General features: G+C 50.6%; 1 protein-coding gene across 1 annotated transcript in view; it reads right to left on the bottom strand.

Annotated features, from left to right (window-relative positions):
* PIGQ (phosphatidylinositol glycan anchor biosynthesis class Q) overlaps positions 1–20451 on the bottom strand; it is a 36537-nt gene extending 16086 nt beyond the window's left edge. The window contains exons 1-6 of the mRNA XM_058035945.1: positions 20381–20451; positions 16661–17351; positions 10880–11011; positions 9206–9326; positions 2636–2762; positions 1351–1504 (exon numbers count right to left, since the gene is read on the bottom strand). Coding sequence (XP_057891928.1) covers positions 1351–1504; positions 2636–2762; positions 9206–9326; positions 10880–11011; positions 16661–17325 — 1199 coding nt within the window. The 5' untranslated portion in view covers positions 17326–17351; positions 20381–20451. The remainder of the gene's footprint in view (positions 1–1350; positions 1505–2635; positions 2763–9205; positions 9327–10879; positions 11012–16660; positions 17352–20380) is intronic.
* Positions 20452–27876: the final 7425 nt, after the last annotated feature.

Genomic DNA, 27876 nt, shown 5'->3' with positions numbered 1-27876 from the left:
ACAGCTCCTCCAGGGTCTGGCACACACCTGCCCATGGCTCTGACTGAGGCCAGGCTCTCCCTGCACCCCTGACATGACACCCAGCGGGTGCTGCTGCAGTGGCACCTGCCCCACCTGCCCTGCTGCCTGCACACACATTCCTGCCCTCGTTTCACTCTGTGTTTGCTCCACAGGGGATCTCAGGCATCACCAGCACCTGAACCAGCAAATCCTTCCTCCTGCCAGCTGCAGGAATTGAAGGGGCTGTGCTGGCTGTGGGTGACTGCTGACTCTTCCTGACTCTCCACGGGGACAGCACACAGCTGTACACTCTGTACTTCTGACAAACACAAGACAGGTAGGCTGGCTCCCTGCAGCTCCAGGGAAGAGCAATCAGCTGACAAAATGCTTTTCCTGCTTCCTACTACCACTCTGCACAACCAGGATGAGCAAGGCCATTCCTCCCAGACCCACACAGAAATTCCAGTGATTAGAGGAGTTGGGAAGAGACCTCCCACTCCTGACATTACTGATTCTGGGTGTGTGACCTATGCTCACAATAGACCTGGCTCACCAATCAGGTCTCAATATTTCCAAGCATCCCCTAAACCACCCATATCTAAAGATTTACTATTTCTGTGGAGGGATGATGGCCATTCTGAACTTAACAAGGCAAAAGGTCCTTCATCTCTTCTATCCCATCTCCCTGGCAAGCACATCCTGTGGCCTGTGGGACTCCTTGGTGCAGCACAAGTAAGAGGAGAGCAGGAACAGAGCACAGTGATGGGCACCTCTTGCACAGGAAGCCCTAGATGTGCCCCAAAGCCCCTTGCACTCCCCCTGCTCATTCAGAGCCTCTGCCCAGCTCTCAGGCCATGGGACCTTTGAGACAATGACACCAGGATAGTGTCACAGACCCTCTGTAACCCAAACCTGACACCTGTGCCCCACAGTGCAGGCAAGGACCTCTGAAGCAGGGCAGAGATAGGGATTTTGGGGGTTCTCCTAAACTGCAGGGGTTCCCCTGTCCTCCTCATCTTCTCCAGTTCCCCTCCCAATCTCTAGCAGGGTGCAATGGAGGAGAGTACTATGAGCTGCATCAAAGGGATGGGCTGAGCTGCTTTCTTGTCCTCTGCCTGTCATGCAGTTTCATTTTTCCAGGTCACTACCACAACAGATAAATATCTAAATGGAGGAGAAATGAAACATGGCTTGCTTGCACTGCTGTGGCCATCACTTCTACAGGCTTAAAAAAGACTGCAAGAAATTACTGTGGGTTGAAAAGTGAATTCAGGAGAACTACACCAGGACTGAATGCTCCACACAGCCTGAGGGGTTTCCAAACCCAGCCCAGAGAGGGAGGGGACTCACCTGGCCCCGTAGACATAGAAGCAGTAGATGTGGAAGGTGAGGAGCGCGATGATGTCGGACAGGATGCAGAGAGCCACGGTCAGCCCCAGGCAGGCCGACAGCCCCACGTACCACAGGATCATCTCAATGAACGGGGACAGCAGGTGGATGTAGCCTGGTGGACATGGCACAGGGTCAGTGTTTGACTGGGTCATCTCCCTCCTGACCCTCTCAAAAGGCTGATTCCCCTCGCCCTAGAACGCTTCTCCAGAGATCAGAGCCATGACAACATGGAAGGGCAGCTGGAAAACTCCTTTAGATGCCATCTTCTCTTTAGCAGGGCCAACAAAAACTCTCCTGCCCAAGTTTCTGCCCACTGGGAGGATGGGGAGGAGTGTGCACAGCTTGAACACAGCAGTCGCCATTCTCCACATGGGATTTCATGGAATTAGCATGGCATGGTTTGGGTTGCAAGGCACCTTAAAGATAATTTAGTGCCACCCCCTGCCATGGGCAGGGACACCTTGCACCAGACCAGGTTGTTTCAATCCCTACCCAATCTGGCCTTGAACACTTCCAGGGATGTAACATTTGATTTCCTACATTTGTGTCCAGGTTCTTAAGTACATTTTTAACTGCACACGTCAACCTTTACTGCAACCATTCCTGTTTTTCTGCTCTTCCCACAAAAGCCCCCTCATATGGCTTTTGTAAAATAAAGCAGTATGGACAAACAGTCTCTTTCATCACCAAAGTGAGGCAAAGTCACAGAAACAAGACCATACTTGACTGGTGAGCAAAGCAAATCAGTCAAATAACTGTGGAGTTCATGTCCATCATGCCTGTACTCCTCCATCAAGGATAACAAAAGTGTTTTATTTCAAGGAAGAAACTGAAATAATAAAATTGCACTGAGCTGAAGTTTGAGATAGCACAGGGCTGGCATTTGCATTCTTGCACATTTCTCATCCCTATCCCAAGAGCTGCCCCTCTCACATGGCAAAGAGCACAAACCCCTCACAGCAGTGCCTTCCCTTGGACACTCACCACCAGTGACACCAAGGAACTGAGCCCCAGCAGCATCCACACTTCTTGCAGAGCATCAATACCAGCACTTTATTTAATATGCATGAATTCCTTGTGTGGGAATCCAACTTTGGCTTCAGTTCCCACAGCAGGAAGACTCCCAGACAAGTCTGTACTTGCAGAAGTGCATTTTGATTCATTACTCACCTCTAGGCAAACATTAAACACTCAGAGGGAAGAGATGAAAAGGGAGGCTGGAAAGTTAAACAATTTCACTTACTGATCCACAGATGGATGTGATAAAGGAAGAAGCGGCCCAAGACTTGATCCAAGGCTCGGTTCATTTTCAGTCCAGCTGGGGCTCCCATCAGCCACTGGAGCAGGTCCTGCAGCTCTTCAGCCACGTGCTGCAAGCACAAGGAAGCCAGGCCATGGAGAGAACAGACTCACACTGAACAGGGCCAGTGCACTCTAACTGCTGCCCCCCCAAGTATTCCACCACTGCCTTCAAACCAATGTGAAAAAATCCAAACAGCTGCTTTACAGACAGCTACCTAAATCAGAAATGCAGTTTTATTAACTCCATACTGAATCAAACACAACAGCTGAGAGGAACCTGAATTGCTTCAGTGGTCTCTGTGCTGGGACCATGGAACTATGTCACCTCTGGCCACCTCTGGAAGGCTTGCACTGTGGGATTTCTTGGGGTAATGAGGGTTCTGGAAATAGATGGCAAATGCTGGTGCACAAATCCACTTCTGGGGACAGTCAGGTGAAAAGTCAGAGCTGAGTTTGGGAAAGGCTGTTAGGATTTTAAAAGGGGGGAAGGTGGCAGTGCACTAATGGGCAAAAGAGAGTTAATTTTTATAAACAATCTGTGTTTGTTTAGAGCAGGGTAGAAAACACTGAATTACATAAATGTATTTCATGCACACACTCTCTTGATACTTTGTGGTGTACTAGACAATATCCCTGATCTTGCCTATCACACTCTGCAGGCTTCATGGGTACTCATGGCAGCCCAGCAACAAAGCAGCCTTGGAATCACTGAGGAAAAACACGAATGGAGGTGCTCCCCACATCACTGAATCAGAAAATCATCATGGTTGGAAAAGCCCTCTAACATCAAGTCCTATGAACCTTATACTGCCCGGTGCAGCACTAACTTACATCCCCAAGTGCCACATCCACATGGCATTTGAACACTTTCAGTGACTCCACCACATCCTGGGCAGCCTGTGACAGTGCCTGACCACCCTCTTCATAAAGGAATTTTCCCAATATCCAACTTAAACCTCCCCTGATGCAACTTGAAGCTCTTTCCTCTTGTCCTGTCCCTTGTTCCGTGGCTGTCTCCTCCTGTCAGGAGTTGTGCAGAGCCAGAAGGTTCCCCCTGAGCCTCCTTTTCTCCAGGCTGAGCCCCTTCCCAGCTCCCTCAGCCTCTCCTCATGCTCCAGCCCCTTCCCCAGGTCTGTTCCCTTCCCTGGACCTGCTCCAGGCCCATGTGCTGTCACTTCACTGCTGCAGAAAAAACCAAACCCCAGCTCTGGGCTTGTTCTTCCCTACCTCAAATGTGCGCTCCAGACTCTTCACTGAGGGCTGTTATTCACTTTTTCTGGTGATTTCAGCCCAGGCTGGTGTTATTTATTGGTTTTATCTCTCCACTCCACTACTCCACACTCCCCTTGCAGCTGGGGGATTTTTCTCCTCAGAACTTCACACCTGCCCTGCTCCCCTGAGCTGAAACCATTGCTGAGCACCAGTTACCAAGCTGTGAGCTGAGGGAGCTGATAATCTTCAGCAAACAGGTGGGGAAAACATCTGGAAGAAGTGACCCCTTACACTGTCCCACATGGACAGAGATTGTGAGGAAAAGTCCCCTTTCTCCAAAAATCCCACTTACAGTCCACACAAGTGAAGGGCACTGAAAACTACCCACATGCAGAACCACCAAGCCACACTCCCTAAAGTGATGCACTGTAGCCTACTTTCCTTATCATTCACATGTATAACTTCCCTGTGGAAAAAAATATTTCCAAGGAGTGGTTCCATTTTCTTTATTAACCAATAGATGCTGGCAAAATGAGTTTGTAAACATTTACTTTTAATGCAGTGGCAAAATTAATGGCTCCATTTTCAACTTCTCCAAAAGGCTTGTCTTTCTATTCCCTTCCTTTTCCATTTGTCTCACTGCAAGTCAGGACTGATTGGATCCCATGGAGCTTACCTCTGTGGCTGAGAAGCGTTTGCTGCTTTATAAATAGATTGCTTTTAATATTTAAAGTGTTGGATTGGTAACTTAGAAAAAGCATTTGGGGATTTTAATGAAATATTTAAATGCTTGAAAGCAGTCCTTCAGCAAGGCTGAGTTTTAGCAGGGAGTATTTCTGGAGGCTGCCAGTCCCAGAGGTGCTGCTAAAGCCTGGCAGGGGCACGTAGCCCTGGGAAGGTGCCCTACATTGCTGGTATTGAGCTGGGCAAAACAAGAGTCCTGGAGCATAACCTTGCAGGTTGTTTTCCAGACAGATATTTTAGGACTGATCAATAGCAAGCAGAATGAGGAAAGGTGACGGTGAGTCCGATTCTCCTCCTGCAGTCATGAATACTGAATGTGGGCATATTAATAAATCAGATACAGTGGTTTGGAAGTGTTTCATAACAGGGTACTGGGACATGACCAAACTGGAGACAGACTGGTGCTAACCAGGGTTAGATGAGCTCACTGTGGAAATATTCTCTTTCCTGTCATGCTCTTCTTCCTAGTTTCCATGTGCAGAGGTAAATGCTGATGTGACATGGCTTGAGAAGGACACACAGGGCACTGTGATGCTCCAGGGAACAGAGCTGGGGAAGGGGCTGGAGCCCCAGGAGGGGCTGAGGGAGCTGGGAAGGGGCTCAGCCTGGAGAAAAGGAGGCTCAGGGGGGACCTTGTGGCTCTGCACAGCTCCTGACAGGAGGGGACAGCCGGGGGGGTCGGGCTCTGCTCCCAGGGAACAGAACAAGGGGAAATGGCTTTAAGTTGTGCCAGGAGAGATTTACATTGGATATTGAGAAAATTTCTTCACTGAAAGGGTGGTCAGGCACTGACAGAGCTGCCTGGGGCAGTGGTGGAGTCCCCATCCCTGGGGGCCCTTGTGGCCAGGGGTGAGGGTGAACACAGGGGTGCTGGGCTGATGGTTGGACTTGGTGATCCTGAAGGTCTTTTCCAGCTGTAAGGGTTCCATCTGGTGCAAGTCAGAGCATGCAGAGGCAAAGCTGTCCCTGTCAGACACACCTGCCCTGTGTCTGTGGCAGGTGGTTGGGGCTCTAAGATACACTATTTTATAAATTAACATCTAAAAATATTTTTCAGAAAGCGCTCTCTCTGCTGGCTCTGTTTATGGATCAGTGGAACAAGACTGACTGGGAGCATACATCCAATTATCTCCAAGCCCCAGAAAAGCTTTTGCAGGCACAATCTATGATAAATATGTAACTGTTTCAAACAGATTGCAACTTAGGAAAAAGAGACATCAGCAAGGATAAAAGAGATAAAGGGGGAAAAAAAAGGAGATGGTTTATGAGCAGTTCTGTTTAAAACCAGTGCAAATCTTTGAGTCAGGTATTTCTGAAAGAAGGCTGTCTTGTGGAAGGCAAAAGCAAGGACAACCATTGGGAAGCCTGGTGGGATCAAGAGAAGGAGGAAGGTAGGAGTTGTGAGGGCACCTACAGAGAGAAGATTATTCAAGTTTTCCATTTTAGGATTTGAAAGGCTGCTTCAAAAATCAGTCTTTCCTAACAGCTCCTTGCCAGTTACTCCCTGGGTGTCTCTGAATCACATCTGCCTCACAGTGACAAAAGCAGCTTGTTATTACAGCCAGCACAGTACAGCTCACCACACTGGAAAAGTGGGCGCTGCACTCAGAGATGTCTTGTGCAGCATCAACAATTGCCACCCAAGTGCTGATTTGAGATCCATTTTATCAGAGGATAAAAAATGGATGGTCAGGGAACACAGCTTGAACTCGTGGCAGCAGGCTGAGCTTGTGACCCTGGCAGTGCTGAGAGTCAAAATCACCCACCTGCACTGCTTCCTTCCAGAGAAATGTTGGTTGGAAAAAACCCAAGCACTGCACCCAGAGCCCACACAGCTGGGATTTTGTCAATGTTAAAATCAATCAATCAAACCAGTAAGGTTATGTGTTATATAAGGGTAGTCTGTCAATATTAAAATCAATAAGGTTAAAGTGAGGTTATGTATATAGACTTATATAGACAATCTTATAGTTATGTGTAGTTATATATATATAGTTATAGTTATATATATATATAGTTATGTATATAGCCTTATTATACATAACAATCTTATTACAGTAGCAACACAGAATATCCTGGGTGGGAAGGACCCTCAGGGATCATCCAGCCCAGCCCCTGGCCCTGCACAGACACCCCAACAATCCCACCCTGGGCATCCCTGGCAGCGCTGTCCAAGCTCTCCTGGAGCTCTGGCAGCCTCAGGGCTGTGCCCATTCCCTGGGGAGCCTGGGCAGTGCCAGCACCCTCTGGGCAAATGAGATACCCAATGTTGTATTTACCAACAGACACAGAGGTGTAGGGTCAATGCTATCAGCATATCTGGGCACAGCTCAGAGCAGAAGAGTGTCAGGGAAGGAACAGGGGCTCTCTGCACACAGGGAATGCTGAGTTACTGAACCTGGCAACACACAAGCACTTGAGAAAGCCCAGTGATGGGAATAATGCAGACCAGATGGACACTCAGCAGCAGAGAGGAAACCCACTGCTGAATGGCTGAGGGGAGATTTTGCTGTCATACTGGAAAAGAAGTGGTGCTGGCTTGCACACCACATGCTGAAGTCATTGGTATATTTTGGGATCACTCAGATCTGCATTTTTTAAGGCCTGCATATAATGCATATAAATCAATGCCCAGCAAAGGGAGTAAAAAGACTCCAAAAGATTTTATGTCCACAATCTCATATGCCTGAAAGAAGAAACTAAGGCTAGAAAAAAGAAAAGTTGTGAATGGCCTGAGCTGATAAGCCAGGAAAAACAGGGAAGAAAGGCAGTGACTGGCTATCAGCCCCCCCAGCCATGGAGGAGTCAGCACTTCCAGGAATGAAAGCAAACAGCTCCTGGTGATAGCCAGGCACCAGAGTCCACACACGGCGGAGGAGACTTGCTGAAGACAGCTGTCACTATGAGGCAAAAGGTGAGTGACAGATGAGCTAAATTACTGAAAGAGGAACAAACAAGCAACCCTCACAAGAAAGCCTGTCCAGGACAGGTGCTGGGGTTGGACACACCTTGAGCATGGAGAGTGTCCATCTGCCAAAGACACTGGGCAGATGGAATCCCTCCCAGAGCCACCTGTGCAACCAGGAATGCAGCCAAAGCCACTTCCCTGCAGACTTGTTAAGAAATCAGATTTCTGAGAGCTGGGCACTTCCAGTAATCCCAAAGGAAAACCTCTAGAGAACTTAAACTTCTCCAGCTGAAATATCTGTAAGGGAAAAGATGTAAGAATAAGGCTTGGAAGAATATTTGCAGTGTATAGCTCAAACACAAGACCAAGTGTCCTGCAACAAATGTGCTTCTCCCTACCCACCAGCACTGCTAAGTAGTGCCTACAGCACACATGCTGTCCTTAAAAGTTTGACTATGAAAGACAAGAAAACCAATAGTCCTGATCCACAGCTATGCTGGACAATCCATACATGCTTTCTGCAAGTCCAGCAAGTACAAGAATGATCAGAGACCTTGCAATAATTAAGGAGCTCAACATGGACCAAAAAGACTGTCGTCAAAGGAAATGTGAGGTCTTCCCAGGAAATGCAGCATAAGTAGGAAAAATAAACCACTGCTGGAATTTTCTGATCAAAATCAAATTCTTCTCAACCAAGAAGCTGGAGAAAGAGCAAAGAGAAGACATTCTCCAGCTGCTAGAAAGAACCCAATGGAAAGAGCCATGTAGAAATGAAAGAAAAGTGGGCAGAGAAAGGATTAGGCTGTGCAGCTGCATGGCAGGGCTCAAAATTGGCTGCACATGTAATCCCAAGACACAGAAGCTCTTAAAAGAGAGCTGACCTCAGATTAGTGGTCTGGTCTCTAGCCTCTGAAGTACATTATATGTTCCTTACTGCCACTAAACAGATAAACTGGAGCTCTGCATAAAATGAACCACCAGAAGAGCAGGACAATGTGGGTCACACCAGCTACCCGTGAATTTCTGCTGATGTTGGAGGATTTCAGTGGGCAAGAGGAGTTCTGTTTAAGAAAATCACAACACACAGCAGGTTTTCCTAGTCTGGCCATATCGCAGAGCTCTTAGGCAGGATTTCAGGTGTTTGTACCCTGACCAGCAAAGCCTTTGGACTTCCCCATGAAACTCCTTCCACAAGCACAGCTGCACTGCTTATCATATTTGACTTTCCAGCAGTTTATCAGACTCAACCCAGGTTACAGCATTTTTTTCACCACAAACACCCCATATAGCAACAACTTGAGGACACTTTCTGTCGACTCCAGAAAAAAATAAAATAAAACAAAAGCACTATGGCTCCATAACCACCTAACCTGCAGCTGCAGAGCTCTGTCCAAGCCATAATTGTTCCTTTAGAAGCTTGAGGAGCCCTCCCATAAACATCTAATTACTATTCACAGCACATGCAAAGCAGAGCTGAGTTTCTTTCGAGCAGCCCCAACAGGCCTGATTTGAAGATTTCACTGTTCTTGAGGAGACCTAATTTGCATGACTTCAGACAGGTCTCTCAGAAAGCTTGTGTGAGAGGCATTGCCTCCTTAAAAACCAACCCAGAGCAGGTGAAAGGGGATCAGATTTGGCCAGACTTACGTCAGCCACAGGGATGAGGGTGTCAGCAAGGTGACCAATGCGGTTCTTCCTGTACAGCCACGACATCAGCAGTATCCCCAGGGCCACATCAATCAGCAGAGACACAAAGATGTTGGCTTTCCTGCAGGCAGGGCAGAGAGAAACACAGTTAAAGGAAGGACAGTGTTTAATGTTTCAATGACAGTTGGTGGCTTTGCTTATGTAGCACCTTTAATGTCCCAGGGACACCAGGACAACTCATTGAAGAGGAACAATTTTGGAATCTTTTCATATCCACTGGTGTGCTGCTCCTGTAGCCAAGCACAGGAGAGGTTTGTTCAGCCTGGAGAAGGGAAGACTGAGGGGACACCTCCCAGCTGTTTACAGCTCTCTCCTCAGGAGCAGCTCTGCTCTGTGACCAGGGACAGGACCCAAAGGAGCAGCTGGAGCTGTGCCAGGGCAGGTTTAGGTTGGAGATCAGGAAAGGTTCTTCCCCCAGAGGGTGCCGGCACTGCCCAGGCTCCCCAGGGAATGGGCACAGCCCTGAGGCTGCCAGAGCTCCAGGAGAGCTTGGACAATGATCTCAGGGATGCCCAGGGTGGGATTGTTGGGGTGTCTGTGCAGAGCCAGGGGCTGGGCTGGATGATCCCTGAGGGTCCCTTCCCACTCAGGATATTCTGTGATTCCATGATTCTAAACTCAGAGCCATTCACAGCCTGCCACATCACAAAACCTTTCTTAGTAGGGAGCAAAGAGGGGATGGAAGCTACAAAGAGGAATGTTAGACAGAAAGGTATATGCACACTCAGGGGGGATTTACCAATTACCTGTACCAAGGGCAGCAGCACTTGGCACATCCACACTGAGATCAGATGGCTTTCCCAGACAAGGCAATAAATAGTGGTTTTGGGTTCATACACAAACCCAGAAGAGCTGCTGGGCTGCCCCTTCCTCACTAGAGTTTCTGAATGGAATTCCATGACGTGAGTTACTCAGGAATCAGACAGAACAATCACAGTTACTTTTGGCCTTCAAATCTGTTAATCTATTTTAAGTGTTCCCTGGGAGTCTATTACTGCAGGATCAGAGAATCACACAGAACAAGACTGGCTGTGGAAGAGCTGTAGGGCATCCAATATCTGTCTCAGATCTCTGCTCTGCTCCTCTCACTGTGCTGCATGTTTGCTTTTTCCCTTACACTTTGTTACTGTTCTAACAGTGTAAGTGGAGTCCCTGGTCTGCAGTTTCTGCACAAAGAGCTTTCCCAAAAGAGTGGGTGAAAGAGGGGAGCATTTAAACCTTTCTGCTCTTATGGAAAATGCCACTGAACACTGATGGATGGCTGTGGTTGACAGCAGCACATGTGAAAGCAATGTGCCTGTGGGAGTAGTGACAGCAAAGCACTCACACATGGGTGCAGCACAAGCTTTTGGGGTGCAATGTCCCAGTTGCCTTTCCTGAGCTAGGGAAAAAGGCAGGTATCTGGCAAAAGACATGATTAACACATAAAAATACAAATATACATGCATATGAATAGAGTGTAGAGTAAAGATATGCAAACTAGCAGGGAATAGAGGAACATGATAGGGTGCAGTGAGGGCCTAGTTCTGTCCAGGCATGGGATACATGGTTTGGGTTCCCCACAGGAGATAGGGATAGAGCCAAGACACATCTAACTTTACATGTACTCCATACCTCATCAGCTGATTTTGGTTTTGAGCCTTCTTGTTGCTGCTGATGACCTGGAGGTGCTGCAGGCGGTGTCCCAGCTGCTCACAGGTTGAGAGTTTGCTCCACAAGAAAGACAAAGGCCAAAACTTCAGCACCCTGCAAAACACATGGGAATGTCTCCTCTTGCCTTTGCCATGGTGCAGGCAGGCCAGCATCCAACATCCATGCAAAACACTCAGTGTGAAGTTAAGGTTGGGCAACCAGAGTGGGTGATTAGATGTTAATGACTCTCTGAAAGGTTAAAAGAATTAAGGCAGCCTTGCCAGACCAAGACATGCAGACAACCCAAGCTCTCATTTGCACTCTGTCAAACCATGTCTCACTCTTCCAAGGAAGCCACAAGGCAATCCTGATCCCAGCCTCTGCTTTGGATACATCACTGGGCTTGCACAATGCTCCAATCTCCAGGAGAGCAGAGTCAAGTTGTGTTCAGTGCAACAATTCAACATGGTGTAACTGCTGCACAAACCCCAGTGTTACTCATCACAGATTGTGGAATGGGTTGAGTTGGAAAGGACCTTAAAGCCCATCCCATCCCACCCCTGCCATGGCAGGGACACCTCCCACTGTCCCAGGCTGCTCCCAGCCCTGCCCAGCCTGGCCTTGGGCACTGCCAGGGTTCAGGGGCAGCCACAGCTGCTCTGGGCACCCTGTGCCAGGGCCTGCCCACCCTCACAGGGAAAATTCCCAATTCCCAATATCCCATCCATCCCTGCCCTCTGGCACTGTGAGCCATTCCCTGTGTCCTGTCCCTCCATCCCTTGTCCCCTCTCCCTCCCAGTACCTCTCCCTCTTCAGTCCCCAGTCCCTCTCCCTCCCTCACATCTCCTGGAGCCCCTTTAGGCACTGGAAAGGACTCTAATGTCCCCCCAGAGCCTTCAGCTCTCCAGGTGAACCCTTCCAGCTCCCCCAGCCTGGCTCCAGAGCAGAGGTGATCACAACTCTCTGTGTGGTGTGAGCCTGGTATAACAAATAGCTGTGCCCTCCATGCAGTTTATGTCCCTTCCCCCCTGCTTTCCTTTTTTCTTCCACTTGATCCTTCTCTTCTCTTCTTTTTTTTTTTTTTTTTTTTTTATTACTTCCAAATTCTTTTTTCAGGGTCTCTTCACTTCTACCTTCTCTCCACTGCCTTGCAGTGACCAGCATTATGTAGATAACCAACTTTTAGCATTTAATTAGGTTTCAAAGTTAACATCCACATTAGGCCTGTAGGGGAGGAAACAGTCACAAGGTTCTTTTCTTATGACTCAGAAGAAAAGTACAAAATGATGCTCAATTATTTTGGGGAGTTACTTTTATTACCACACAACCTATAAAGCAAGGATAGTTGGTGATTTGTGCAGGCTGAAGTGACACAGCACTGGGAGCAGGCTGGTCACAGAAACCACAGCAACACATGGCACCAGGTTTGGTTTGGGGGATAAATTCTGATGTGGCCATAATTTGGATCACTTCTCTCCTGTACACAGGAGTACACCACCCAGCACAGTTGTTGCACCATTTTCACAGTGTTTTACTGGTTTTTGTTAAAGGTCCAGGAATCCATGGTCACTTTTAGTCACTTTATCTACTCTCCTGTGCTGCTCTGGCACTGTTTTTCAGGTTACATTCATTTCACACAGTACCATTATTCCTGGTATCCTGCTTCACTCTGGAAATTGCACAGCTGCCTGGACCATTCCTGAGCAGGGCCTGGAGATGGATGTCCCTGCAAACTGTGTGTGCCTTGCATGGATTTCACCCAGAGCCTGCCAGCCCATGCCCAGCAGCAGATGCCTCCACAACAGGCCAGGATGGGCACACTGGGCTGCCCACTGCTATTTATACAATTCACACCAATCACAAAGGTACAGTTCCTCCAAACCCTGCTCAGTCCCCTGGGGCTGCTGTCCCTCTCCTCCCCACACCCTCCTGAGCCCTTTGAACCCCACTTTGTGCATCATTTGTCAGCTGAAGGACCAGAGTGTTGAAGTCCCCCTCTTCCCCCTCCCTCCCCATTCAAATTTCAGACACATTGGGTTTGAAGCACACGCAGTGTACTGTGAATCATTCTTAATTTGAGGTCTCCAAGTTACTCAGCTCTGCTACAGCCTCCCACCTTGGAGACAAATGAATGCACTGTTCCTCAGCTGACTTGTCAGGAGGAGGGAGCTGGGGCGGTGGAGAAAAGAGCAGTGCAGGGGAGGGAGAGGGGGTGACTGCTCTGGCCACGGATCACACACACCTGGCCTCACAGATTCACCAAGACACCAGAGCAGATGAGTTTTCCCTTCCAATTATGCCCCAGCTCAGTGGTTACAAACTCTGGTGTGGCAAAACTTGACTAGAGCAGAGAATTGCACTTGAAATGTAAAGAAGGGGAAGGAGGAACGCTCTACCTGTGGGATTATGTACAGATGGCTGAAGGTGAAGAATTATGGGTCAAACACCAGCTGCCAGACCGTGTCAGCTCAGGCAGAGAGCAGCAGCTCTGGGGCCTGTGCTACACCACACACTCACTGGGTGAGAGCCCCATCCTCTCTCAGCAGTGGGTGTCTCTCACCATCCATGGCTGCTCCTCAAGCTGGAGGCAGCCAGCCCCTGGCTCACCCCCAGTCTGACACCCCCAGAAGGATGGAGAGAAAGGACAGGCTGCTGTTGTCTGCCCGAGGAATGTCTTGCACAAATGGAAACGACTCCCAAAGCAACCTCAGAGCACCAAAACATTGTGCAGCCTGCAATGGTTCAGCTCCTCAACTGGACACCATGGGCCCAAAAACACATCCCAGGATGTCCCTGTCTGTGCTACAACTGACTCTCTTTTCACTCACCACCACAAGCACAATCCCTATTCCACTCACACAGTTTCACATACATACACATACTTATTGAAATAAAAATACAAACATACTGCAAAAAGCTCAATAGAGCAGCTGCAAGATGTGCTATGGGAACTCTCCTCTCTGTGAGGACTGAGGAAGAGAGCAAAAAAATATTCCTTGTGTGGTCTCCTACCCCTTTGCACATTGACTGTGCATTGCCAGAAATACTCCCACTTGTTTACAACACACTATATAGAACCATTTTCAGGACTTCAATAGAAAACCAACCAGATTAAAAAACCCAACAAAAATCTAGTCATGTTGTGTCATTGCATTATCTAAGCAGCAGGAGATCTTTGGGGTATTTCCAAATATATGGAATTTTTGCAATAAATTAACACAGCCTCCATGAGTAAGCCTTGATTTTCCAATTCATTTTTTTTCCCAAGAGTGAGAGGGGAATTTTCAGATATCAGATGAAAAGCAATCTTTCCGAATCTGGATCACATGCAAATATTAAGCTCCATTAACCAGAACCCCTGTGTGTTTTCTTGCTCCTTGCTAGAAACTGCAGGAGCAGTGCCTCCCTTTGGATGAAGAATTGGAGGTGTTTATAAACAGACTTTTTTAAAAACGAGCACATGGAATTTACTGCCTCAAGACTAAAACATCCTAACGTCCCCAAGAGCAGAGACCTTCAGGGACAATGGGAACGCTGCCCCCAAGTTCCTCGGAAGCAGAATCGCAATGGCCACCCCTCAGCACACGGTGGTGCTGCAGAAATGCCTTAAGTCAGGATGTGCAGGACCTGGGAACACGGGGTGAGCTTGGAGGGATGGCAGGGACTCACTCCCTGAGATTCCCAGCACTGCTGCCCTGCAAATGTACAGGGCAGCAGTGTATATATAACAGGGGCATATCCAAAAATCCCCAAATCTCCTCAGCCTGAGAGCACATTGCTGATCTCTTGCTTTAGCCTTTCAAAGCTGACTATCCCTTAACATCACAAAAAAAAAAAAAAAAACCAGATAGAAAAAAGTCCTGTGACCTGAAAGAGAAAAAAAATCAGTAAATCTTATTTTATGGGATGTCCTGTCCCAGCATGGGGAGGAGGGGACTGGAAGGACACCTGCATGTGACATCTTGAACTCTCCCTGCCTCGAGTATGTTGGCATGAAGGAGGTTGTGCCACACATCATGTGGTACAAAATGGAACCAAATTCCTTCAAATGACTTAGAAGGTCAAGCAGGAGACTTGTTATAAAGCCAGGCACTAATCTCTGTTCTCCAAGGTTGATGTTTTAAAATACATAGGAGATAAGTAAATATAAAGTTGATACTGGGGGTGAATAAAACAAAGGAGAGAGAAAGCTCTGCCTCCCAAGGTTGAGAACAGGCTCAGTGTTGGTTTGTGCACAGCAAGCCTTGCATTCTGCCTGCTGCCAGGTACAGCTGGCTGCTGCTCTCCCTCAGAACATCCATCCTGGCCCTAGGAAAAGCTGAAGTCAGAATTCCTGAGAAGCTGGGTAGCAGCTATCTGGGCCCAACCTGCCACTGAGCTTGAGCTCCCAACTTGTGTTTGGACTGCAGACTGAGACTGGATGCCAGCCAGGCTTGAGCTTAACCTGACTCCAAGCCTGGCCTGAATCCTGGCACCAGTTGAGGTGGGACCAAGTGAGACCAGAAAAGAATCATCCTGTCTGTGGTGATAGCACACAGGCAGAAAAAGGACCTTTGGAGCTGACTCCAAATCTTCTGCCCAACCACAAAGTTGGGACCTAATCACCATTAAGAACCAGTAACACACAGTATCTACAGAGCAGTCCCAGGACACAGGGGTCCTTGATGATATCAGGTTTGAATCTCAATCTCTTCCAATAATCCAAAACTGGACAGTTTTTCCTTTGTGGACCAGACTGTGTAACCCAACTGCTCAGAAAATTTTTGCATGGGAAGAGTTTCACTGTAATTCTTTAACAACTGTATTACACATTGGAAACCTGTTAAATAACTCCATTCCTTTAGGCTGTACTTAAAAAGATTTACCCATGAATACAGAAGTAGCTGTTATCAAAATTTCATCAATTACAGTGCCTTCTTGCAGCTTAGAACCAGAACTCCACTCTCCTCTCTGTCACAACCTCACCAGGCAGCTGCAGTGGTGGAATCACCATCCCTGCAAGTATTTAAAATACATGTAACACTTGGAAACATAGGGTAGTTCGGTGGCCTTGGCAGTGCTGGCTTAATTGGACTTGATGATCTTAGAGGGCTTTTCCAAGGTAAATGATTCCATGATTTTAAGTTTCTTCCCTGAAAATCTGCTCAGAATTAACTTTCAGTCCAAGCACTTGCCACGTATTACATTTGGAGCATCCTATTCAAGCTCACAGTTGTGAGAACAGGATTTCACCAAGGATTCAGGCTGAGCAGCAATCCCTCTAAACTTCTGTAAAATGCCAAGGTTGAAGCACCACAGTCTCTTGGAGAGAGGATGGATTTAGAAACAGTATTTGGATTTAGAAACAGTATTTGCTGATGTTTCACAGCTGCAGAAGGAGTCACAGCAAACAGGGAGGAGGGAGTCCCCAGCTATGGAGACTAAGGACAGCCTCACATCATTCTGTCAGCCATAGAACATCTGGAAATCCACTGTTTCAGCTGTGATGAAACTGAAGCAGGGCTGAACTATCCCTGCTGCAAATGGGGAGGACATTCATGCCTCCCCAGAAAACCTCCCAGCTCCATGAAGAGCTCTGAGGGAGCCTCTGGCCTTGTGTTTTCCTGTTGGAGTGGAGCTCCAACAGGACCTCCTGCAGCAGCCTGTTTCCAACAGAACAATTTTCTATCACATTTCTGACTGAGGCTGAGCAGTAGCCCTGCAATGCCTAACCAAGAATTACATTTCCAGGCAGAACAAGCTGGGTGATGCCACATCACCTACCTGCTCCTGCAGATCCCAGAGAGCAGAGAGAGCAGGAGTGTCAGCAGCATGCAGGCAGGCACAGAGGCCTGCTTCAGCAGCTCCACGATGATGCTGGCCTCCACCCCATCCGACTGCCAGTGGGTCAGCTTGATGGGCCCCTCGTCGTACCTGTCTGTCATGAACAGCACCTGGCTCCTGGCCACCGTGTCAAAGATGGCCGAGAGCTTTGAGGCATCCTCTGCCCCCTGGCCAGCTGTGTCCAAAGGGGGGTGCAGATGGGAAAGCATGACCTTGCGCTGGTCATAGTACACCAAGATGATTTCTTCCTCCTGAGGGTTTGTAGAGTGTTTCTGAAGGATAGAACAGCTCCAGAATTTGCTGTCTCCCTCTTTGCTTATCTGGATCCATGGCTCATGGCAGAATATGGTCCCAAGGTCTTCCAAGAACTCACTGAGACTCTCCTCTTTCTCCTGTTTGCTATTGCTCCACGAGCCAAGCACAGAAACACTGACTTGAGTCACACGCTGGACTTCCCCAAGGTACTGCTTCACCTGCACAGGGATGAAGGGGAAGTGCACCACAGCAAGGATGACAGCAGAGTTCTGCTCGGAGATCCAGCGGCCGATCAAAATGCCGCTGTCTGCTGAGGAGCAGCACGATGGAAAGAACACCTTCAGTACCATGGCAGTGACCCTGCAGGGATATACACCTGCCAATAAACACAAAAATTCAACTTGAGCATGGTGAGTAAATGCAAGGAAAATCTGAGCTGGCCAAAGCCACCAGAGAGGAGAACTAAGCATGTTCAAAAACACTAAGCCCAACCACATGAATAATGCTATCAGTGACAGGCAACAGCCATACACACATTCAGGGGGTTCCTGGTGATCTGCAGTCTTTGAAGTGAGGGAAGGTGAGCCTGGAGTTTCTTAGTAAAGCCCTTCTCCCAGTCCTGGAAAGGTCTTTCATGGTGGTACACAGATAAGCACAGCCCATCAGACCAGCCAGGACCTGGCATTCACCCAGCCTTAGACCTTGGATCCCATATTGCATGTGCTGGAGCACCTCCTAGAGAAGGGACTACATCACAGCTCACCATGGTGCCTCTGGGGAGTATTTCCTGCTGCCACCAACAATCAAACACTGCTTCAGTCTCCTTTACCACCTTACAACCCAGACCTCTGCAGCAAACTCACAGAGCAACCTTGATCCCATCACTCAGCTCCTCTTGCCTCACTCCTCTCATTTGGAAACTGAGATGATAATTTTGTCAGAAGGGACTACAGTGATTAATTGAAGTAGTTTTAATTCATTAGATTCAACAGCCTAAAAAATGAGAAGCACCTCTACTTTATCAGCGCTGTTTATCTTTAGTGCTTTTCTCCTCCTCATTAAAAACACATCTCAGTGGCCTTGGGAGCCTGTTGCAGAAAGGAGCTTTGAGGCAGTTGACAGTGTCTCTTTAAATAAGGTGGAGGTTTCTAACAGGACTGTAATTGCAGTAAGGAGGGCGCTGGCGCAGAACAGCAGCATCCGGCCCGCTGTCCTTTCCTGTCCTTCAGAGCTGTGTGAGGGATGTGGAACTCCACAGGCCCCCGAGGCTGCTCCTCTGCAGGGACCAGTCAGTTGGAAAGGGAACACAGAGGGGATTTACAGCAGGGACAGAGGATGCACAGCGGGAAGGGCCTGGTGGCTTTTTCCTCTCCCTTCAGAGAGGAGAGCTGAGCCAGTAAAGCTCAGCACCTGGGAATTTCCTACAGCATGGAGGGATGGAGGAGCAGTTATAGGGAGTGATTAACCTCTGGGGTTAATCACTTACAGTGGGGTAATCAGGGGAGTTGTGGACTCCCCATCCCTGGCAGTGCCCAAGGCTGGGTTGGACGGGCCTTGGAGCAACCTGGGACAGTGGGAGGTGCCCCTGCCCATGGCAGGGGTGGAACGAGATGGTCTGTAAGGTCCTCTCCATGTCAAACCATTCTATGATCTATGATTCTTCTGAGATCCTGCTTCCTCACAGACTCCAGGTCTCTGAGGTTATCCCTCAGGTCAAAGAGGGAGAAATGAAGTCCCTCTGTGGCCTCCAGATCTTGCTGGGGTTGGAGAATCCCTGGTGAGCAAGAGCCAGTGCTGAGTGCATTCAGGACCTGCAAACACCGCGCTTCCAGCACCACACTGCCAACAAAATCCCTCAGGAGAGGGAAGTCTTGGGATATACTTCGCAGTTTCGCAGTAGAAGGGAATATTCAGTCCAAGGAAAAATATCAAAGACAGCCCCATGATGTTTTTCCTATTGAAAGAGGGAGAATTGTTGTGAATATCGCTACAAGAGACTCTCAGTGTCTATGCACGGCTGTCCTTAAAGGTCTGTCAATCCACTGGACACTTCAGAGGGGAATTGTCAACTGTCTGTTCATACACACACGTATTTTTCACTGAGATTGTTTTTAAAGATAGCCACAATCCTCTGGGAACACTTCTCATGGAGCAGAAACACTTGCCATCCTTATCTTCTCTAGTTTGTGAATTCCTCCCCCTACATCTTCCCCAACTTTTAAAATTAACATAGTTTTATGCACGCAACTCCTCCGGCTATAGCTCAGGTCAAATGATCTGCCCTTTGGCTGCTTGAAACATGGCAGAGAAGATTCTGATATGATTTTCAGGCTGTACAAAATATCTTGATAGTTGAAAACCTGGCTGATCAACTATTGTTATGTTAATGTTCTCATATTCCCAAATCCACGACTTGTCATTCATCCACCTCATTCATTTCAACAGACTGAAATATCAAATGTCATCACAGTCAACTGCTTCACTGCTGCTAATTTTAACAGAAAAATCTTACCAATGCTCATGCAGTCCCTGTAAAATCTTTGAGATCCACCTATTTCTGCTGAAAACATCCATCTTTCCCTGTGAGCACCAATGCAATGATCTCAGGTCACCAAAACAAACAAAATAAACACCTCCTAAAACGTGTTAATGCAACAAATGAATACAGGACCCCAGGGCTGATTAATTCCAGAACTTTTGTTAGAAAAGCAAAGGTGAACGGTGGGATGTGGCCACAGTCTCACCCCAGAGGCTGTCCTGTGGCCACAGGGTGCCAGGGGAGACTGATCCGACGGCAGACACACACCTGAGCATCCCACGATCCTTGCAGGGGGGTTAGGGCCAGGATCTAAAGAATCATAGAACCATGGAATTGTAAAGCTTGGAAAAGCCCTCTAAGACCACCAAGTCCAGCCATTCCCCCCGCAGCACCACCACAACAACCACACCATGCCCTCAAGTGCCACATGCACACGGCTTTTTGAACACTTCCAGGGCTGGCATTCCAGCACTGCCCTGAGCAGCCTGTCACAGTGCCTGAGCATGCTTTGCGTGACGAAATTTCCCCATCTATCCTATCTGTATACAAATTAAACCTCTCCTGGCACAACTTAAACCCATTTCCCCTTGTCCTGTCATCGTTCCCTGGGGGCAGAGCCCGACCCCCCGGCTGTCCCCTCCTGTCAGGAGCTGTGCAGAGCCACAAGGTCCCCCCTGAGCCTCCTGTTCTCCAGGCTGAGCCCCTTCCCAGCTCCCTCAGCCCCCCCGGTGCTCCAGCCCCTTCCCAGCTTTGTTCCCTCCCCTAGACACGCTCCAGCCCCTCAGTGTTGCGAGGAGCCCGGCGGGGGCTCCCCGGTGCCCGCGCAGGCCCCGCGCCCGGCCCGGCCCGGCCCGCCCCGCTCCTACCGCCCGCTCCGCTCCGCCGCTTCCGCCCGCGGTTGCTCGGAGACGCCGCTGCCGCCGGGCCGTGCAGCGGGACGGGCCCGGCCGGCGCCGCCACCCGCCGCCCGCGTTCCGCGGTGCCCCGGCTCCACGCTCCCCGCTCCCGGCCTGCCGGGCCCCGCCGGCCCCGCTCCCGGCAGCGCCGCTCCCCGGGCTCGTCCCGGCGCCTTCCCGCGGGCCCCGAGAGCGGCGGGGCCGCCTGAGCCGCGCGATAAGGAGCGGCAGTGCCCCCGCCTGCCCGGCCACCGCCCGCCTGGAGCGGGGCCAGGGGCTCGGCTGTGCTCACGGGACACGCTTGGCTCCATCCCCCCAGGCTGGGGGCTCACCTGTCCTCACAGGACATCGCTGTCCTCGCTTCCCAAAATCGAGGAGCTCTGCTGTTCCCACAGGACCCTGCTGTCGCTCATCCCACAGGCCAGGCACGTTTCCATGTGGGACCCCATTGTCCCTCATCCCCAAAGTCCAAGGACTCACCTTTCCATGCGGGACCCCATTGTCCCTCATCCCCAAAGTCCAAGGACTCGCCTTTCCATGCGGGACCCCATTGTCCCTCATCCCCAAAGTCCAAGGACTCACCTTTCCATGTGGGACCCCATTGTCCCTCATCCCCAAAGTCCGAGGGCTCACCTTTCCTCAGGGAACGCCATTGTCCCCCATCCCGGTGGCGAGGGACTCGGCTGTGCTGATGGGACCCTCTTGACCCCCATCCTGACCGCTTCAGTGGCCCTGGCCCAGCGGAGACCCGTGGGTGCCCACAGGTGCCCAAGAGCTCTGTCCTGTGATCCGACAGTGGGCTTGGGCCGGTGAGCTTGGGAAGATGCTGGGCAGCATGAGCAGGTCCCACATGGAAAGGGAGAGCAGGTGCAGAAGTGGGGATGGGCTAGATAAAAGGTTTGGGGTTTTATTTTAGTTGTTAGATGCCACAGAATTGGAAATAAGATGGGGGAGATTACTTCTTCTGGGAGGGAACACAGCCTCCTGGGACTGACCAGGCTGATCTCGCCGTTCCTGCAGACCATGCAGCCCTGCTTGCCTCACTCTGCAGGGAGAGGGGTCCTGGAGAGCCCCACGGGGTGTCTGCTGTTCAGAACCTGTTCCAGGGCCAGGAGGGAACAAGGCCTTCTCCAGGGATCATTTGGGATGAAAGGTGGTGACTTGGGTCTGGGACATCAGCAGAGACCATGGAGTCGTTAAGTTCCATGCCTACACCGAGGGCTGGAGCGGGGAGAGGAAAACGCCCCTGTCTGTGCCGGCACACCCTGCCCGCCTTCCCCTGGCCCTGCAGATAAAGGCAGCAGACTCTGCCTTTATCCTGGCTCTGAGCCCTCCTCTCTAGAGGACAACAGGGCAGCTCCCACCCCAGGGTGTGGGCCAGTGTGAGGAGTTCCACGATTCCATATGAAACGTACTCTGTGTAGTGGTTGTTGCTTCCCTGTAGAGGTCAGGAATGCAGCACAGAAGAAGTTACCTTCACCCTACCCTTTTCCTGAAGTCTGCTGCAGACCCAGTGTGCTGTTCCCTGATTGCAAAACCCTCCCTAACAGCCTGGGAATGAATTAGGACAGACGAGTTGGCTCAATCATGCCAGGCTCGACAGGGCTTGGAGCAACCTGATCTAGTGGAAGGTGTCCCTAATTATGGCAGGGTGTAGATCTAGATGATCTTTAAGGACCCAATCCAAACCATTGTGTGATTCCATGACTCTGTGATAGAGCATGGACTTCTAGCATGGCCTTACCCCTCTGGTCAAGTTCTGGCATCAGGAAGATGGGACCATAGCACATCAAAATCACATGGGAAGAGGAGAAATATTTATATCAGCTTTGGAAAACACACAAGAAATCAAGGGTGTGGTGATAACAAGTTTGCCAAGGCACCAATGCAAGGCCAGTGCTGAGTAGCTGGGTCATCCTTTACATACTCTCGTGGATCCGGAGCTGGTCTAGTCCTGGAGAAGCTGAGGGCCATCAGGCAGTCAGGTCTGGGGCAATGTCCAAGACCAGGCTGGACAGGGCTTGAAGCAACCTGGAATAGTGGAGGGTGTCCCTGTCATGAAATGATCTTGACAGTCCCTCCCAACCCAAACCATTCCATGATTCCATGAGCACCAACAGATGCACAGCTCAGCGGGGCTGCAGGGGAACCAGCCCTCCTCTCCACCTGTGTGTTTGGTTGGGGTCGGCACGTGATGCCCCAGCCTTGGTGGGTCTGTACGGGGGCCTCACACAGTACTTGAAGACTTTGACACAGTTCTCCACTGTGTCTGCCACAAAGAGGTGCCCAGAGGAGGAGCAAGCCATGCCAGCGGGCCTCCGCAGCCCTGTGGACACCAGGCAGACGGGAGTTCCATGCTCTGGGAACAGGTGGACTGTACGGTGCTGCTCGTCTGCCACCAGGATGCTGCCATCCGTGTCCACGCAGACCCCAGCAGGGTTGCCAAACTGGTGTCCATATTTGCTGCTGAGGGAGCAGAGGAGCTTACAGCTGCGCATGAAGACCTTGACGTCTCCACACTCCTCGCTCACCACAAAGCCTCCACTGGGCACTGGGCTGACGTAGCGAGGTCCCTGCAGATTTGGGACAGCGCGGGCATTGAGAGTCCTGAAGGCATGGTCCAGAGCAAAGCTGTGCACTTGGCCTTGTGCATAGTCTGCTACCAGGATCTTGCCCGTGGAGTCTACTCCAATACCCCTGGGGGAACCAACCTTCTTGATCTTTATCCATTCCCCCTTGGAGAGGCTGGTGTGAGGGTTGAAGACCCAGATGGCTTCATTCACCATGTCAGCTACAGCCACCATTCCCATCCTGGTCACAGTCACATCTTCGGGCAAGAAAATGCTGCCTCCCTTGCCCGTTTGCTGGCAGGGCAGGGACTGCAGTGTGTGGCCTGTGCTGCTGAGCACGTGGACCCAGGGAGCACTCTCAGCTGTCACGTAGATGGAGCCATCCAGGGAGCAATGGATGCCACTGACACCCCCGTAGCGGCTGCCAGTGGGGTTGGGGATCTGCCGGACCAAGTCATCCTGGCAGTAGTGGAGGAGGTTCTTGATGTTGTCCAGATCCCCACACAGGCTTTTGGCCTTATCTGCCAGCTGGTGGACCTGGTGCTGCGTCACCATGCCCATGCCACGCTGGCTGTGCAGCAGCGGGCTGGCTGACTGCAGGGTGGTAAATGACTTCAGCTGGAGGCTGTAGATGGTTTTCAGAAGCTTCTGCTTCAGCTGGCTGGTCTCCAGCGTGTAGTCCATGACAAATCTTTTGTACCTGTTTGGGGGAAGCAGTTAGGACCATGACTGTCCTTGCCTGCTGCCATTTCTGGGGCTGTGCTATGGTGCTTGCTTTCTACCCAGGGTCAAAGTGTTGGTGCTAGTCTGGATTCATTCATGCTAGGGAGACCATGTCACTTTATTGCCAGCTAATTATGAAATAAAGACAAACAAGGACCGTGGCATAGAAATTAAAAGGTCAGCAAACTGGACCTGCAGCTGGAGGAACAAGCTAAAAAGGTCCAACAGCTCCAACAACTCAACTGGTGTCAGATGTGGCCTGAAGATTTATGTGTAAAGGTGAGTCCTGTGTGTGAACTTATTGAATGGGACCTCAGACTTCCCAGTTCCTGAGACAGTGACTTCTTTCAGGTCTTTAACACTTGTTACCCCTATTTTCTGTGAGCCTCACCTCTCCAAACCAAGCTCAATCCATGGTAACGCTTGAGTCACTCAGGGTGACCATTCCTTGACTCCCACATGTCAGATGTCAAACGTGGCCAGTGAATGTCCTTGCTCAGGGCAGCCCCATCCCATCCAAGTAGTTTAATAGAATCACAGAATATCCTGAGCTGGAAGGGGCCCACAAGAATCACAAGAATCAACTCCCAGCCCTGCACAGACACCCCAACAATCCCACCCTGGGCATCCCTGGCAGCGCTGCCCAAGCTCTCCTGGAGCTCTGGCAGCCCCGGGGCTGTGCCCATTCCCTGGGGAGCCTGGGCAGTGCCAGCACCCTCTGGGGGAAGAACCTTTCCTGATCTCCAACCTAAACCTGCCCTGGCACAGCTCCAGCTGTTCCCTGGGCCCTGTCCCTGTCTCAGGGAGCAGAGATTAGCACCTGCTGATCCAGTTATTTCTGAGGTAGCCAACAACTTGTCAGGAAGAAAAGGGGAGATTCTGCTCTGAAACATACATTCAATCTTCACCAATTTTTTTCAGACAAGAGAGCCACCATAAGAACCCAAATTTTCCTTTTGCACTCTCTCCCTCAGTTTTAAAACTAGGCAGTGATGGGAGCCCAGCTTTGCTATGTTCTCCCCAGGCCTGGCTGAAGCATGGCTTACAACACACAGCCAGGAGCTGGCAAGTGAAATGTTAAGAGAAATATGACCTCATTAAAGCTCCTAGAGAGGCATATCTTTATTTTGCTTTAAATGTGATTATAATTAAAATTATAATGGGCACACTTGACTGTTTTGAGTTGTTTGCAAGCCATCACTCCACTTTTATTGCCTCATGTCCCAGGATTGCCTGGATCATGTGCCTTATGCTGCTCACAAAAGTGACATTTCCCCAGACCACAGCTGAAGAAAGCTAAGGCATATGATGCCAAATGGTCCCTCTCATGTGCAAGTACTGCAACTATCTAAAAGCCATCCCTGCATAATCACAGAGTACCAAATGCAAATATAAAATGGTGGGAATGAGAAAACACAGATGGAAATCCAATTTCTGCTGGTTTGGGGCCTGGGAACAGCTTTTTCTTCCCCATGGTGGTTATGCCTTGTGCCTCCAGCAGCAGAGATCTGCTTGGTGGAAACAAGCCCTCCATTTCTAGGACTGCTTATCAGGGTCCTCCTTCAGAGCTGGACAGAGTTCTCAGTCCAAGAAGCTGGATTTTACAGCTGGGGAAACCGAGTCACTGCCAGGGAGGCGATGTGCCAGCTGCCACACACCCCTCATCAGGAGCATCCATCCCACCTCCTGGGCACTGGGCACCCAAAGCTGCCATCAGCCCCTTGATGATGTATCCTGAGCCTAGCTTGAACTGCCTGGGGTCCAAACCCAAGAGGAGGGCTCTGACAGCGTCCCCCACACAGCTCAGGCCAACCACCTGTGGATAGCAGCTCAGCAGCACAGATCCTGTACCTGAGTCCTGCTGTCCTAGGGGGCTGCCTGTCCTTCCCGGCAGCGCTGGCCTCCCGCCGCCTCTGTCCTGCTCCTCGCTGGGCTCGGGGCAGTGGGACCAAGGGGTGTTGTGTTGTTAGTAACAGTTGATTGCCCTGAAGTCTGGGTAAACACAAGAACTCCTTGTGCTGACAACCAGAAGCAGCAAGACAAGGGCTGCTCCACGTGGTTTGCACTCCCTGCTGGTCTCCTGCCCAGACACAAGGTGCCTTTCTCACAGGATCAGTCTGTGTCCCACCTCCCTGCTGGTGCCAGAGGGAGGCACTCAGCTGCCTGGGAGATTTGGGGCTTTTATGTAGAGGCAAAAGGGCTGATTTGCTGCTCCTCTCCCTTGGTAGCTGCTGGGGTGGGACAGGGAAGCTCACAGGGTGAATCAGGGCTGCTCACAGCTTCACCCCTGCCTCCCCATGTGCCCCAGCCTGGGCACAGGGCAGCTGTGTGTCTCAGTCTCCCCACTTACAAAAGGAGCCTGGTGAGTTTTGCCACATCAGGCTTTGAGGTGCAGTGTTGGAGAAGCTGTTCTAGAAGAGGCAGATCAGCCAGGACTGCTGGAACAGCCCCCATTTCCATCTCCACACTGCTCGACCCAGGCTCCCCACAACTGCACAAAACCACGCTTGGAGTTGATGGTGGCATTTATTAGTTCTGCCCCAACAAAGAGAGTCAGGAGTAAAAGCAGAGTTAGCAAGGAGCAGCCTGCAAGGGGCTGCTCAGAACCTGCTCTCCCTTCCTAGCAGTGATTCCTGACAGTGCTTCCTGAGAGTGCCCTCCCCACCTTTGCCCACAGTGAGCTCAAACCTGGAGCTCACAAACCACCTTAAACCTGGAAAAGTTGTGAAGAAGTTGGTCTGTTCATTATTCAGATGGGCCAAATGTGAGTGAAGCTTTGGTCAGACTCAGCCACGTTTTGGGATGCTTGGAGGGGCTCTGTGTGCCTTGCTTAGGACTAAGGGAGAAGATTGGGTCCTTCTGGCTGCAGGAGCTGTGGGATGGGGATCTGCCTCCCAAGTCCCAGGGCTGGATGCTCTTCTCAGCAGGTATTTAGGGCCCTTCTGGCCCTGGATCAATGTATCCCTGAACCTCACACTGCCTGCCTCAGACCTTTTACCAGCCAAAATTACAAAAATAACTTGACATGACAAGTGCTGGGGCTGCTCCATCCAAGTCCCAGCAGGATGGGAGGCAGCTTCAAAAACCATCTCCCAGGGCAACAGGGTCTGACCTTTTGTTTTGCTGTTGTGTGCTCCATCACCAGGATAAACAAACACAGCCTGGCCCTGGGGCTCCCGTTCACCTTTCCAGGACCGTGGCTCTGTCACAACCTGTTCAGAAGGCACCCCAGACCCCAGGAGAGGCCTGTGTCATGGCAGAGCCCTGGCACAGCCCATGCCCACGCCAGCTCTGGAGCTGCAGGGTCAAGGACAGGGGCATGGTCAGCCTGCTGCTGCCAGAGATGGACCGAGGGAAAGAGAGGTCATGTTCAGTTCAGGCTTTCCTGGAGCACATTCCTTGCAGGTATAAGTGGCAAAATTCACCCCTTGTGGCTTCTCCTCCTCTGATGCAGGGGCAGCAGCTCTTGGTTGTGTGTCCACCAGGAACACACAAGCCCTGGGTGTCTGCCAGTCCCTGTGCCCAGGGAGACAGACATGGTGCCTGCCTGACACGCTACAAGTGTGTAGGGAGTCAGGAGAACCCACAGCTGGAGTCAAGGTCATTGCTACCAAGTCACAGACTTGTGGGAAAACAACCCAAACCCATCCACTGAGAATATTTCCCCCCCTAGAGCACAGCTCTGTGACTGGGGAGAGCGTGACATCGAAAATCCACAGTGTCAGTCCAGTGTCACATGAGGGGCTGCAAAACCTTGCTGTGGCTCTGGTCCCTGCTGGATATCAGAGCACTCTGGCCCCACGGATCCCAGCAGTTCCCAGCCTGCTCCACACCCCTGTCAGCAGCCGAGGGCTGGGGGAGTTTGCTGGGACTGCAGGGACGATGAGGGGACGGAGCGGGGTGGCAAGGGGCAGGTGTCGGGCTGGACACAGGCTGGTCATTGCTGGCCATTGCTGGTCATGGGTGGCCATTGCTGGCCATTGCTGTCACTGCTGGCCATTGCTGGTCACTGCTGGCCATTGCTGTCATTGCTGGCCATTGCTGGTCATGGGTGGTCATTGCTGTCACTGCTGGCCATTTCTGTCACTGCTGGCCATTGCTGGTCATTGCTGGCCATTGCTGTCACTGCTGGCCATTGCTGGTCACTGCTGGCCATTGCTGTCATTGCGGTCA

This window comes from Melospiza georgiana, chromosome 16, assembly GCF_028018845.1.
Source record: "Melospiza georgiana isolate bMelGeo1 chromosome 16, bMelGeo1.pri, whole genome shotgun sequence".
Lineage (NCBI taxonomy): Eukaryota > Metazoa > Chordata > Aves > Passeriformes > Passerellidae > Melospiza > Melospiza georgiana.
Note: the sequence above shows the minus strand (reverse complement) of the source record. Positions and strands in the feature narration are given on the sequence as shown.